General features: G+C 40.1%; 1 protein-coding gene across 3 annotated transcripts in view; it reads left to right on the top strand.

Moving 5' to 3' along the window:
- Positions 1 to 13147, top strand: part of LOC140271183 (SLIT-ROBO Rho GTPase-activating protein 3-like) — a 36010-nt gene that overhangs the window by 10659 nt on the left and 12204 nt on the right. For 2 of the 3 annotated variants that reach the window (XM_072366297.1, XM_072366295.1), the window contains exons 3-16: positions 1134 to 1305; positions 1413 to 1575; positions 2838 to 2900; positions 3012 to 3185; positions 3389 to 3517; positions 3788 to 4009; positions 6339 to 6440; positions 6575 to 6760; positions 6841 to 6925; positions 7582 to 7609; positions 7877 to 7973; positions 12085 to 12145; positions 12265 to 12342; positions 12818 to 12946. In XM_072366297.1, the coding sequence (XP_072222398.1) occupies positions 1134 to 1305; positions 1413 to 1575; positions 2838 to 2900; positions 3012 to 3185; positions 3389 to 3517; positions 3788 to 4009; positions 6339 to 6440; positions 6575 to 6760; positions 6841 to 6925; positions 7582 to 7609; positions 7877 to 7973; positions 12085 to 12145; positions 12265 to 12342; positions 12818 to 12946 (1689 nt within the window). Of the gene's footprint in view, positions 1 to 1133; positions 1306 to 1412; positions 1576 to 2837; positions 2901 to 3011; positions 3186 to 3388; positions 3518 to 3787; positions 4010 to 6338; positions 6441 to 6574; positions 6761 to 6840; positions 6926 to 7581; positions 7610 to 7876; positions 7974 to 8440; positions 8469 to 12084; positions 12146 to 12264; positions 12343 to 12817; positions 12947 to 13147 lie in introns of all 3 variants that reach the window. The other variant, XM_072366296.1, reaches the window with a different exon arrangement.

Here is a 13147-nt window from a genome sequence, read left to right as displayed (position 1 = left end):
TGATGATTTGGGCTTGTTCTGCAGCTTCAGGACCTGGACACCTTGCAGTCATTGAGTCCACCATGAACTCCTCCGGATACCAAAGTATTCTAGAGTCAAATGTGAGGCCATCTATCCGACAGCTAAAGCTTGGCTGAAACTGGGTCACCAACAGGACAATGATCCCAAACACAGCAGCAAATCTGTCTGGAGAAGAAAAGAATCAAGGTGTTACAATGGTTCAGTCAAAGTCCAGACCTCAACCTGACTGAAATGCTGTGGTGGGACCTTAAGAGAGCTGTGCATAAACCAATGCTGCACACTTCCAAATCATCACCTTAAGTTATTGTTGCTAAAGGTTCTACAAGTTGTTGAATCATAGGGTGGAGTTAGTGGTATACTTCTTATTTCTAGAAACTTTACTTTCTTCAAGTGGCCTGTCCAGCAACTGACAAGCACACTGTGCTATAATCAGTGTCAGTGTTTGTGCTATCTTTATATGACCTTGAAATGGGCCAGTAGTACTGTATTTGCACATAATCACACATGCTCTGCAGCTTAGAATCAGGGAGTAAAGTTCAGTATTGAAATGATGCGTAAAACTAATCAGCACATCCAGTGAAGGCAACTACAACTACCCAGTGAGAACAACGGGGCATATCTTTGCCTTTGTCGGCCAAAAAACTGACTTGCGTCACAATACTGAATGTGAAACACATCACAAAGGATTTGGTTGTGGGTATACTCTACAGTCTGGCTTATGTTTTTGATTTATCATTTTGTTCATGTAATTTTGTTCATCTGAGATTAAGACTGCTTAAAAACTTTAGAATTTGAATTGAACAAGGGTTCGTTTACTTTTTCACATGCCTGTATATTTATAGACTCCAGTTGATAATTGTGTGTTGCTCAAAGGTTGTTTTTCTGAACTCAACCTCAGTTCTTTGAGGTACTAACTTATCCCAGCTGAGAAATGTTTGTTGGGTTCAGTAAAAATGTATGAACCTTTTTTTGGTAACGAGAAGCGAATAGTTACATATTTCATGTAGAAACACTCCGGCTTAAGAACCTGAAGAACCTGTGCACATCCGTGTATGTTCAGCGCTCATGAATATATATTTCTGACATATATCTCTTTCTCTGTTACATCTCAGACCTGCGGGCCCAGCTGACAGACCAGATGAAGATCTTAGACTCTCAGGTGGACGTGAAACAACAGCAGCTCTCAGACCTGTCTGAGTTTCTCCGACGGCGGGGCGACATCGAGGCTGAATATGCTCGAGCCCTCGACAAACTGACTGAGAGGTTCACTCACAAGACTAAAAAGTAAGCACATACTTTAGTCTGCGTACAAATATGTCTTTTGACAGTCTCTGGTGGCTCTTTGTGAGTCATCACGTCATAAGCTCAAGGATTACTGTTTAATTCTGCAGGAAGGAGCAGTGGGGTCAGTCCGTGTGTCAGGTCTGGTCGGTCTTGCTGACTCAGACCCGTCTGGAGAGCCGGGAACACGCCGCACTGGGTGACACCTGCTGCAACACACTCACACTGAGGCTGGCACACAGTACGGAGGACACGCACCGTCTGCACAAACGGGTGAGAGGATGCTTTGTATACGGAGGAAGACATAATGGAGAATCTGGTCCACACAATTCCTCATTCCCCCAGTACTAAAATAATTCGAACACAAAATACTGAAGGAAGTAAGCTTATAATTATATTAATATTTATACCGTAAACCATGGAAATAAAGCTTTGAGTCGGGTTTCTCTTTACAGTCTTATATAAATTGATCTTTTTTTAAATAAAGTGTTATCTAAGATAAATGATAAATCTGTCATTTATCTTTATCTTTACAGTTCTATCCTGTATACTGTAAAGCACATCAAGAAGATTATTATAATAATATAGCAAATAGCGTAGAACAATGAACCACTGAAATCACTCTGTATCCTGTGTGGAGGTATTAGTCCACAGTCCTTTCACTTTTATACTTTGCTTATTTGTAATGGTAACACAGGAGCAATAGCAGTCTTGTGCATTTTATAAAGTGCACAGTATGATCTTTCTCAAATTACGGGTTGTCTGACAAGCTCGTTATCTCTTGTCATGGTTAAAAAGTGAGCAGAATGTTAACGAGGCCACGAGTGGTTTTAAAGCAGCTAGGAGGTGTTGTTAGGCCCATCGCCAAGCAGAGCAAGACTCTTTTAGCATCCTCACAGTCACTTTCAGCTCAACATTTCAACATATTGCTAGTTATGAAAGAAATGCTTTAGAAACAGCATGAAAAGTGACATTATTTTTCTTCCAATAAGTATAGTTCTCAAAAAGTTGTTTCATTTACACTTTTATTGTCAAGAGTTAAGTCACAGGATTGAACCCTGTGACGGTAGGTTTTTTTTGTCCAGAACTTTTACTTGTAAAGGAGTATCTTTTTAATGCTATGCTAGTATTTTTGCTTAAGTAAAGGATCTGAGAATATTATCCACGACTGTTTATGTGACATCAGCTAGATTTGCTGGTTAACATTGTGGTTACCATCTCTGGTTGAATGTACATGGTTAACTAACGGTTAGCCTCAGATGGTTAATTTGCTTAATAAGTAAATTCAACACATCTTAGCCTATCCTTGCATTGAAAAGAAAGCAACCGGCCCTACAGTTTATTGATAATCAATGATCATGTACAAAAAACTGACACTGAAAAGCAGCTATAAACTATGGGATTATGGTAACCTACATAACAGAGCTGAGCAGATTACATGTGCGTGTTATGTATGAATGATATTTCTTTCAAATCACTGTTATTAAAACAAAACTGTTGTGTTTTTGGCTGACATTCTGTAATGTTTACTGCAGAGCAAAGAGATTGGAACCCAGATGCAGGATGAGTTGCTGAAGGTCACCACTGAACTGCAGATGGTGAGCACCACATGTTTGCACCCCAATGTAACAAATCAATACCTAATAGCAGTCATAGCATATGGACACTCATAATACTCATGTGGAGTTTGTGTTGTTGCGTTGTTTTAGGCTTTGAAGACATATAACCAATACCACACAGACTGCCTGATAGCTGAGGGAAAACTGAAGGAAGCCGAGAGATTGGAGGAGAGACAAACCGGTAAATCAGCTGAGCTCGGCCCCGGCCAGTTGGTAGGGCAGAGGCGAAGCTCAGTCAAGAAGATGGAGCGATTAATGGAAAAGGTGCGTGTTTGAAATTGTAAGAAAGAAAGAACAAGCCACAGGAAGTGTGAAGTGTATCTTGAACTGTGGTGTCTACATGATCAACCACTTCCTCTTCCTGTTTTTTTCTGTGTATTTACTTTGTAAATGGACTGTCTTTGTTGGTAGGCATTGGTAGGTTATCTTCTCTGACATGTTTTTTTTGTGTATATGTGCATGCACAGAGGCACGGCAGAGTGCAGGAAACTCAGCTGAAGTGTACCAAGGCTCGCAATGACTACCTGCTAAATTTGGCAGCGTCAAATGCAGCCATGAACAAGTACTACCTGCAGGATGTCAGCACTCTCATTGATGTAAGAAACGTGCAAACCGTTCAGTGGTTTTTACTGACACTTCTTCTTTTTCTTTAAAGAAGCTGAGATATTAAAGGAAGAAATGATAAAGAATTCCCTGTCAAAAAATAATAATCTTCCTCTTCCCCATATTTTTTGTCTTCCTCTGCTCCATTTTGCCTTTCCCATCTTGTCACTCTTCCATTATCTTTTATTCCCTCTTCTTCTACTCTTGTTTCTTTCTTCCCTCCATCCTTCCACCCATCATTTTTGCTCCCTCCCTCACGGCAGTGCTGTGACCTTGGTTTCCATTTGTCTATGGAGAGGGTGATGAAGTGCTATATGGCAAGTAGGTGGCGCATTCAAAAGACAGAGGAGACGGGCCTTAAACAGCTGGAGGCTGCCGTAACATCCCTGGATCAGAGTGGAGACAGGGACGCGTTGCTACAGCAACACGACGCTGCTTTCTGCCTCCCATTTCGATTCAATTACCACCCACATGAGGGAGACCAGGTGAGATCACGTTGCATTGTGTAAACTTGTGTGATGATGCTGAAATGTCACTTTTTCCATAACACGTAAAGCATCTTCCATATTGAGTAAAAGACTCTTGGATAGCCACTTTATATGTGCACTTCAAAGTATTTATCTTTAAATTGCTGGTATGCTAATTTACAAGTTCACATATTTTTATTATGCATCACCTAGCATAGGTTTACATGGTTTAATATTTAAGAAACATACAGCTGCATCAACTTTCCCCTCATGTCTGAAACACTCAACTTAAGTGTCTGTGTGGTCGCGTTCTCACCGTAGGGTGTTCATCCCTCTTTACTCCTGAAGAATTTTCTCATACTATCTGTCTATCATCCAGAAGCACCATGCACTGTGATAGAGTTAATCTTTAAATCTAGAGATCTCTTACATGCACAGAAATAAAGCTACAAACCAGACAGAGAGACAGGGGTATACAAAAACGGTATTGTTTATCCTCTTTTAAAAATAATTGTGGGATAGTTTTTAAAAAGCCCAATGAAGAGTAGCTTCTTAAGTTACATCACGCTTTGTTTCACGCTGGGATGGGTGCTTTGTTCTGCAAGGAATGCTCTCCACTTACCTGTGCCTACTACCGTTGTTGCCTGGTTAGCTGTTGTTTTGTTTCTCTGAAAGTGGTCGAGTAATGGAGAGTTGACAAAAGGGAGAAAGAAGATTATTGTAAGACATTGAATCACACAAGATCTGCTGATTAACAAGCAGATATAGTGTCAAAATCTGAGCCCTCCTTTTTTTTGGCCCATTTATTTAAGTAAACAAACTATATACTTCTAAATACACTATATTGCCTACAGTATTTGCTCATCTGCCTTTACACGCATATGAACTTAAGTGACTTCCTGTTCTTAATCCATAGGGTTTAATATGACGTCAGCCTGCCCTTTGCAGCTATAACAGTTTTAACTCTTCTGGGCAAACTTTCCACAAGGTTTAGGAGTGTGTTTATGGGAATTTTTGACCATTCTTCCAGAAGCACATCTGTGAGGTCAGACACTGATGTTGGATGAGAAGGCCTGGCTCACAGTCTCTGCTCTAATTCAACCCAAAGGTGTTCTATCGGGTGCAGGCCAGTCAAGTTCTTCCACACCAAACTGGCTCATCCATGTCTTTATGGACCTTGCTTTGTGCACTGGTGCGCAGTCATGTTGGAACAGGAAGGGGTCATCCCCAAACTGTTCCCACAAAGTTGGGAGCATGAAATTGTCCAAACTCTCTTGGTATGCTGAAGCATTCAGAGTTCCTTTCACTAAAACTAAGGGGCCAAGCTCCTGAGAAACAACCCCACACCATAATCCCCCCTCCACCAACCTTTGCACTTGGCACAATGCAATCAAACAAGTACCGTTCTCCTGGCAACCGCCAAACCCAGACTCGTCCATCAGAAGCGTGATTCGTCAGAGTCCAGCTTTACACCACTGCATCAGATGCTTTGCATTGCACTTGGTGATGTATGGCTTGGATGCATGGAAACCCATTCCATGAAGCTATTCTAACAGCTAATCTGAAGTTTGGAGGTCTGTAGCGATTGACATTTGGAAGTTGGCGACCTCTGTATCCACTGACCCCGCTCTGTCATTTTACGTGACCTCATTAACAGAATTTGGCTAATTGTAACCAGTGTTGCTTGAAAAACATGTCTTTCAGTCATAAATATCCAGATTCGCTTTAGGTTTGGACTGTTAGTATTATACCATATTTTTATAGCCTTAAAGTGCTCACTATATTTAAGATCCCATTATAGGTTTCTCACTTTAAAAGTTATCAGGAACTGCCAAAGTTAGCTTTTGCTAATGTGCTAAGCTAGTTAAATTCATTAGCTGCAGCCAATTTAATTTCCATCTCTCATTAAATATATTGACATGCGTTTTTGACCTTGCGGTGAATTCACTTATGTAGTAATTAGGAATTTTGTCTGGTAAATCTGCCATTTATTATAGCATTTTCTATGCTAGACAGGAAAGCATGCAATGCAACAGCAGCTAAGTTGTGGGGTTTAAAATTGTGTCTGTTTTTAAGAATGAATGTGATGCCCTTTTGCTTATTTTTTTACATTTACCTTAGGCTGAAATAGCGCTGTTCACGACTTCGGTTTCCAGCCTCACACCACACCATTTTGCTTTATGGTTATTTGACATATTTTTGGGGGACCTTTAATACATACAGGGCTCACATAGAGGTTTGTTTTAATGGCAGTGGTGTTAAATCCCACAACCGTATGTGGAACCAGCTTTTCAATGGTTTGAACTTGATGATCTTTCATTTTGTTACATCATACTGTGTATTTCAGGTGTGTGAGGTGAGTGCGGAGAGCCAGGTGAGGTACGAGCTGGAGACCAGGTTCCAGCAGCTTCAATCTCGCCTTGCTGCCGTTACACTGGAAACAGAGGAGGTCAGTTAATTGTTCTCAGTGCTTGTTTCCATTGTGATCTCTCTGTCTTTAGGTCAGTCAAAATTGCTTTAAAAAAAAAAAGAAAGAAAAAGAACAGAAATAACAGTAAAATTACCATTTTGCCGTTTTATCAGGTCAGTAAAACGCTTAAAGCCACACTTGCAGCCCTTCTGGACACGATATGCGACAGCGACTATAACCCATCCCCTGACGTGTCAAGCAGCCTATCACACGAGCCCCCTGGAGGAAGCAACATCCAAAAACTCACCCTTGCTAAGCGTCGAGCCAATCAACAAGAGACAGAGACATACTACTTTACAGTGAGCTGGTTGAAGACTTTCCCCCAGACTAATGATTAAATTGTCCTGAATATGATTAATTACTCATATTTCTGATATAGAAAGTGAAGGAGTTCCTCACCAGCAGTTCTCTGGCCTCCAAACTTCAAGCCAAACATGATCTTCTACACGATGCCATACAGAAAGGTACTATTATTATCCTATATCTACTGATTATATGCATGTTGTTGTGATGATGCTACTTCTCAGCTCTGTGAAAGGTGCCAATAAGAAAGTTTAGTTAGTCTAGCGGTGTGGTTGTACGTCTTCGTGTATGAACCACTGACTTTAAGGCCATGCTGTTCTTTTTTTTGAGGATGGCACAACCTACAAGAAGATAAATTGTGGATTTTTGAGGGGGATATGTTAGAAATTAAGCTAAAACCTCAACTAAACTTCCTTTTCATGGTGTTCATGGTGTTTTAAAAGTCACTTTTAATTTGGTTTACATGACTAAACCCTACTAATTTAGCAGAAGATCGACAGTTTGAGCATGAAACCGTCCATCTATATTTAGTGAAAGATTTTCTCAAAATAATCCATTTTTTATTTCTGAGACATTTCTCTGTGATCCTTTTTGAAACACACTTTATATGCCAGGTAAGCTCACATCTTTCTAACACCATGAACTCTTATTTTATTGACATTTTCACTGTCCCAACTGATGCATCCTCAAGTAACACCGCCTGAGGAACTTACACCCCTCTGGTGACTCAGTCATGTGCAGAATCAGCTGTTTTGTCATGCTCTGTATGTCTTAGAGCCACGCATTAAATCAGATGTTTTCTGTTTCTTTTTCCCAGCTGAAGCCGTCGACAGTGACCCTTCCAGGTAAACAGTGTGTTTACACAGCTGAGAATAAAGCGAGTGTGTCTGAGAGAGGCTTAAAGACATGGAGAGAGCAGAGAGGACAGGGCGGGGGGAGAAGGGCAGTCAACCAAATTTAACATTTTGAATCAATTTTCTGCTCTGTGTAGAAGTTCATTTATAAAGCGGGAACACTTAACTGATGGTTGTAGTTATCAACATTGTTAGATCTTGGCTATCATTAAACACATGTAAACTGGGATTATGCATTTCATTTGTTATATTTCCCAGAACGCAATGTGCTCGGTCAGTCCGTGTTCGGAAGTCCAGACCTGTTTCCCAATTCTGCCACACACTCTTCACCACAGACATAGTCTCCTACATACAGGTAACACAAACAAACAAACAAACCCTTATTTTTATTTCCCCTCTTTGTTTGCTGCACTTCGCTGCAATGCTGCTCAACCCTTCAGAGGAAATCATTTAAAGAATCCTGATACAGAAGAAATGGGGGTTGGGGATTCTTGCAGCACATGCACACTGACAGTCCAACCCCCCTCACCCCCAGTGTTCAGACCGCTGCCTTCATGTGTATGGTCATGCTTGTAGCTTATTGCTGGCTTTCTCTCCTTTCAATCCACCCCCTTTTATCTCTTCCACTGTCGCTTGTGAAAGGGATTAAAATGCACTGGCCTCTTTGCTGCCTCCTCTCAACTTCTCTACTGAGTGCGTGTATGCTCGTGTGCACCTCTTCCCACTGCTTCTAAATCTTTATTCCCCTTATTTTCACTCTCCCTTCTCTTCTAATCTCTGCTTTTTCTTTGTCCCTGCTCTGCTGTGCTTGGCTTTGTGCAGAAGAAGAAGGAGAATGTCGCGGACACAGGTACCTACAGTACCATCTGTGACTGCTCATAAGCTGCGTGAAGGCAGTATAGAACACACTGAAGTCATGTCCAGCATATTTTTGCTGGACAGTTTTAGAAAGTTTGAGGAATCTGAGCAGTTTTGCAGAAAATGACTAATTCTGATGATTTAAACAATCCTGTGCAACATTACAGAGACATTAAACCCTTTTTATCAGTAAGGTTATGATTTTTTTTTTATATGTTTGCTTTATTTCTTGGTCAAATGAAAAGAAAAGGTGGATGCTACACTCTGCATGACTACCCAGCCTGTTCAGAATTGGTATCATCAGTTTTGAGGGTTTCAATCAGAAGTGAACAGCTTTAAGTACAACCCCAAAATATCATGACACTGTGTAAAATGTAAATCAAACAGAATGCAATCGTTTGCTAATCTCATAAAGCTAAATTTTACTCTCAATAGAACATAGAAAATATTTATTAGTCCATCTTGAATTTGATGGTAACAACATGTGTAACAACATGTGTAAGTAGTACTAAAAAGAAACAGCTGGAGGGACATGTTGTAACTAGTTAGGTTAACTGGCAACAGGTCTGTAACATGATTGGGTATGAATAGAGCACCTTAGAGAGGCAGAGTCTCTCAGAAGTAAAGATGAACAGATGTTGTCAACAAGACTTTGAATATTCCATCAGATACAGAACATACTATCACCAAAAGATGCAGAGAATCTGGAAACATCTTGGTTCTGGATGCCTGTGATCTTCAGGCCCTCAGGCAGCACTGTATTAAAAACAGACCTGATTCTGTCCTGGAAATCACTGCCTGGGCTCAGGAAAACTTTGTCTGTGAACACAGTTCACAGTGCCATCAACAAATGCAGTATAGGGCTCTATCATGCAAAGAAGAAGCCATATGTGAACATGATCCAGAAACACTGCTATCTTCTCTGGGACCAAGCTCATTTAAAATGCACTGAGGCAGAGTGGAAAACTGCTCTGTGGTCAGATGAATCAAAATGTTCAATTCTGGGTGCATTAGTGCCTACTGAATTTGCAGCTAGCACATCTGGAGAGTCACCATCAATACTAAATTGTATACACAGATTTTAGAGCAACGCATGCTCCAATGCAGATGGCGGCTTTTTCAGGGAAGGTCTTGAATATTTCAGCAAGACAATGTTAAATCACATATTGCATCTATGACAGCAGCATGGCTTCATAGTATAAAAGTGCGGGTCCTGGACTGATATGGATGAAGCTGAACCGGGACTGTTGAGCAGCTAGAATCCCATATCAGACAAGAATGGGACAACGTTCCTCCAACTGGTCTCAGTAGTTCCCATTTGTTTATGGTCTATCCGCTCTCTTTCAACATTTGATATCTTTTAATGTCCTGTTGTGAGGGAAATATTGGTTCATGAGATTTGTAAATCAGCGCATTCTGTTTTTTGTCCATTTCAAACTGTGTCCCAACTTTTTTTGGAATTGGAATTTTCGATATCATTGTGGATCTGGAGCTGTTGAACTGTGCTTACAGCTGCTTTGTTCACTGTCGCTGCAAATAAACACAAAAAGCAAGGACAAGGTTTTCTGTAAATGAAACATCCTGTAAATTTCAGAAACAGAAAATCCTTTTTTTTTCCCTAGAATCTGGATTTAATGGCAGCAGAACATCTCTGAATCTGGCCGATTAATGTGCACTTTGTGAAATCACACCTATGTTAAAGGTGTTCACTTATGATAGGATCACCCAGGATGCATGTTAGCATCAGGTCCTACTACTACTACTAGCAGCTAGTTTAGCATCTGAGGAGTAGTGATTAAGTAAGCAATAATGTTAAACTGTTTTACTCAAAGTACATGTGCAGGGGTGTTACACTCTGCACATCTGCAAGCATGGGGGAGTCTGGTGGGTACATGACGTAAATGTCATCATCAGAAGGTGTGCGTGAGGGTCTGTGCTGACATTAGCATACAAAGAAATTTGTAAAAACATCTCTGGTGCCAGCAAATTGTGCAAATGTGTCCTTAACTGAGTATCGACGGGTTTCTTTTCTTACAAAGACTTTATAAAGAAATAACCAAATCATAAAATACAATTGCCTAGTTCAGAGCTGTACAACATACAAGCAGCTAACTTAGACTGCAGTGGCTGGAACTGCCGTTCGTGTTAGCTTAGACTACAAGATTATATCAGTTAATTTGTAATTAAATAAGTTGAGAAGTGACTATATGCTGATTCTGTTTTTAGGTACAAATGGCTGCATATTTCTAAATGAGGAGTTGCATATCTTCACATACATGTAAATAAGAAGCCGAATGTTCATACAAAATGCGTAAGAATTCTTAGATGCAAGAATCCTTAGAATGCGATTATGTTGTCTGTGTTGTTACAGGAGAATAAATCTTGGGACATTTTAGACACAGTGTGGGTGCTATAGAGACTTTGCTACATTTAGGACACGCGGAACATCAGCCCGCTTTGTTTTCTGGCATGAATCCATAATCGTCTTCTGCTCTTGGTGGTTTGTTGGAGTTAACCGTCGTCTTTGTTAAGGAGCTTATTTCTTCCAAATGAGCTGGGAGGAGCACTGATTTCTGTCCCTGCTTGCACACCTCTGTGATGATGTCATACGGGTGAAATAATACCTTGAAAATAAGATTTTTAAAAAGTCTATTTCTGCAGACGATGTGGAAAATGGTGTTTAAAGTTAATTAAATTACCGAATTCGATCAAGCTGAATTCAGATTTCTTAAATGACACTAATCTCCACTTTTTTTTTTATACAAAGTTTATAAAATATAACAAGCGTCTTCAGCATCAGTTAAACATACCTGAATCACTTTTTTTCATCTTGACTGCCACCTTATCTTCACCGAGATCTCCACCCCATGACCATAATTACTGCTTCTGACTTTTTTCCCCCAGTGTTTTAATGTAAAAGAGGCTATTTAAATCGAAGCATAGGTAAAATACCCTAAGAATTGCAAATACTGAAGTAAAATTTTATGTATTGTTTCTAAAAAACACAAGTGCACAAAAACAAAAAAAACAGGACTACATTTAATTGGTTACTTCTGTCTTTGCTTTACATCTTACAAAGTCTAAAAGCAGAGACAGAAAGCAGCTCTAGTTCTGTACTAAAGTAAAGAGAAGTTTCTTTAAATGTCTGATTTGAGCAAGCAGAAGGCAGTACAAGGCATGCTGCCCCATGTTTCCTGTCTGAGTGCAAAGCTATGCTAAGCTAACAGCTGCTGGCTGGAGTTTCATATCATAACAGACTTGTATAAGAGCTGAATGTTTTCTTCTTATCTAACTTTTGCCAAGAAAACAAACAAAAGCCTGGGTTTTTTTTTAGCAGATATTGTATCAATGTTTTTCAGCTGATTCCTATCTTTTAACAGATGAGGTATCACTTCATCAGATTTTCACATTATTCTATTTTTTGGTTGGTGTAATGACCAACTGACTACAATATATAACTGAAAAATAAAACTTGCATTAATATTGGCTTATAACCCCTTCTGTCTCTTCACAATATAAATAAATAAATATATCACTGTTAAAGGCGTCATCTTTGTCCTCTTTATTTGACTCTGTACACTTACTCTGTCCATTTTTTTCTTCTCCAGAGCTCTGGGCAGCAGATTCCTGTGGTGGTTGAAAGCTGCATCCGCTTCATAAACCTCCACGGTGAGTCAGTTTTTATGATATAACAGGAAGACGTACAGGGAGAGCTCGAGATGAAGGGAGTGAGTCGGTGGAAGTACCTGTTTGTGAATGTGTGGTGAATATAATGTTTTATGTTTCAGGCCTCCACCATGAGGGCATTTTCAGAGTTCCTGGTTCACAGAGGGAGGTTAACCTCATTAGAGATGCATTTGAGAGAGGTAAATGTTCATATTATCGTACAAACAAAGTGGAGTTTCAGTCAAAAGATGGCCATCCAGGCCTGACAGAATTTTCAAATTAAATCTCTCAAATTCATATTTCATTTCACCTGGTTTTATTACTATTAGTGAAGAACAGTCCTGTGAGTTGAATTATGAGGTCAGTGAGGAGGTTACATTCTAGTCCTCTCATTGCTCATTGTACCCTTTCCAACTGAAGCTTTTAACTGTAAGGGGAAACTAGAATGACCTGAAAAATCTCAAGCGAATGATATTTTATGAGAAAGTAATTTTATGTGTTCTGACAAAACTAGTAATGCTGTAACGACAAAGAAACTCTGAGTCTCTGAGTTCTTGTTTGAGCAGCTCTTTAGTTCCAGGGCAGCTAAATCTTCGACTGTACCAATAAGTGGAATTACAGGTGTTTTCCTGCATTGATCCATTCATACCAGACGTCTGTCTAAATTCCCTGCAGGAGACGATCCTCTGTCTGACAGCGAGTGTGACCTGGACTCTGTGGCTGGTGTGTTGAAGCTGTACTTCAGGGGCCTCGAGCCTCCCCTTTTCCCCTACGACAGCTACTCTCAGCTGCTGGAGTGTGTCCGTAAGATGCCTTTCATTTCTGTTTGTGTGTTTGTGTGTGTTCCTCTTTTCAGATCAGTTGGTTTCACTTGTATTTTTGTTGTTGTACGTTTTCACTTGTGTGGTTATTTGTGTAACATTTTGGTTTTTTAGATGCTCTTTCAAGCCCATTTAAGCTGAGTCATGACTTCACATAAAGCAGAATATCTACGTATCTATGAAA

This window comes from Leuresthes tenuis, unplaced genomic scaffold (assembly GCF_036924035.1).
Source record: "Leuresthes tenuis unplaced genomic scaffold, fLeuTen1.0.hap1 SCAF_16, whole genome shotgun sequence".
In the NCBI taxonomy this organism is placed as follows: Eukaryota; Metazoa; Chordata; class Actinopteri; order Atheriniformes; family Atherinopsidae; genus Leuresthes; species Leuresthes tenuis.
The sequence above is the reverse complement of the archived record's forward strand: the minus strand, read 5'-3'. Positions and strand labels throughout refer to the sequence as shown.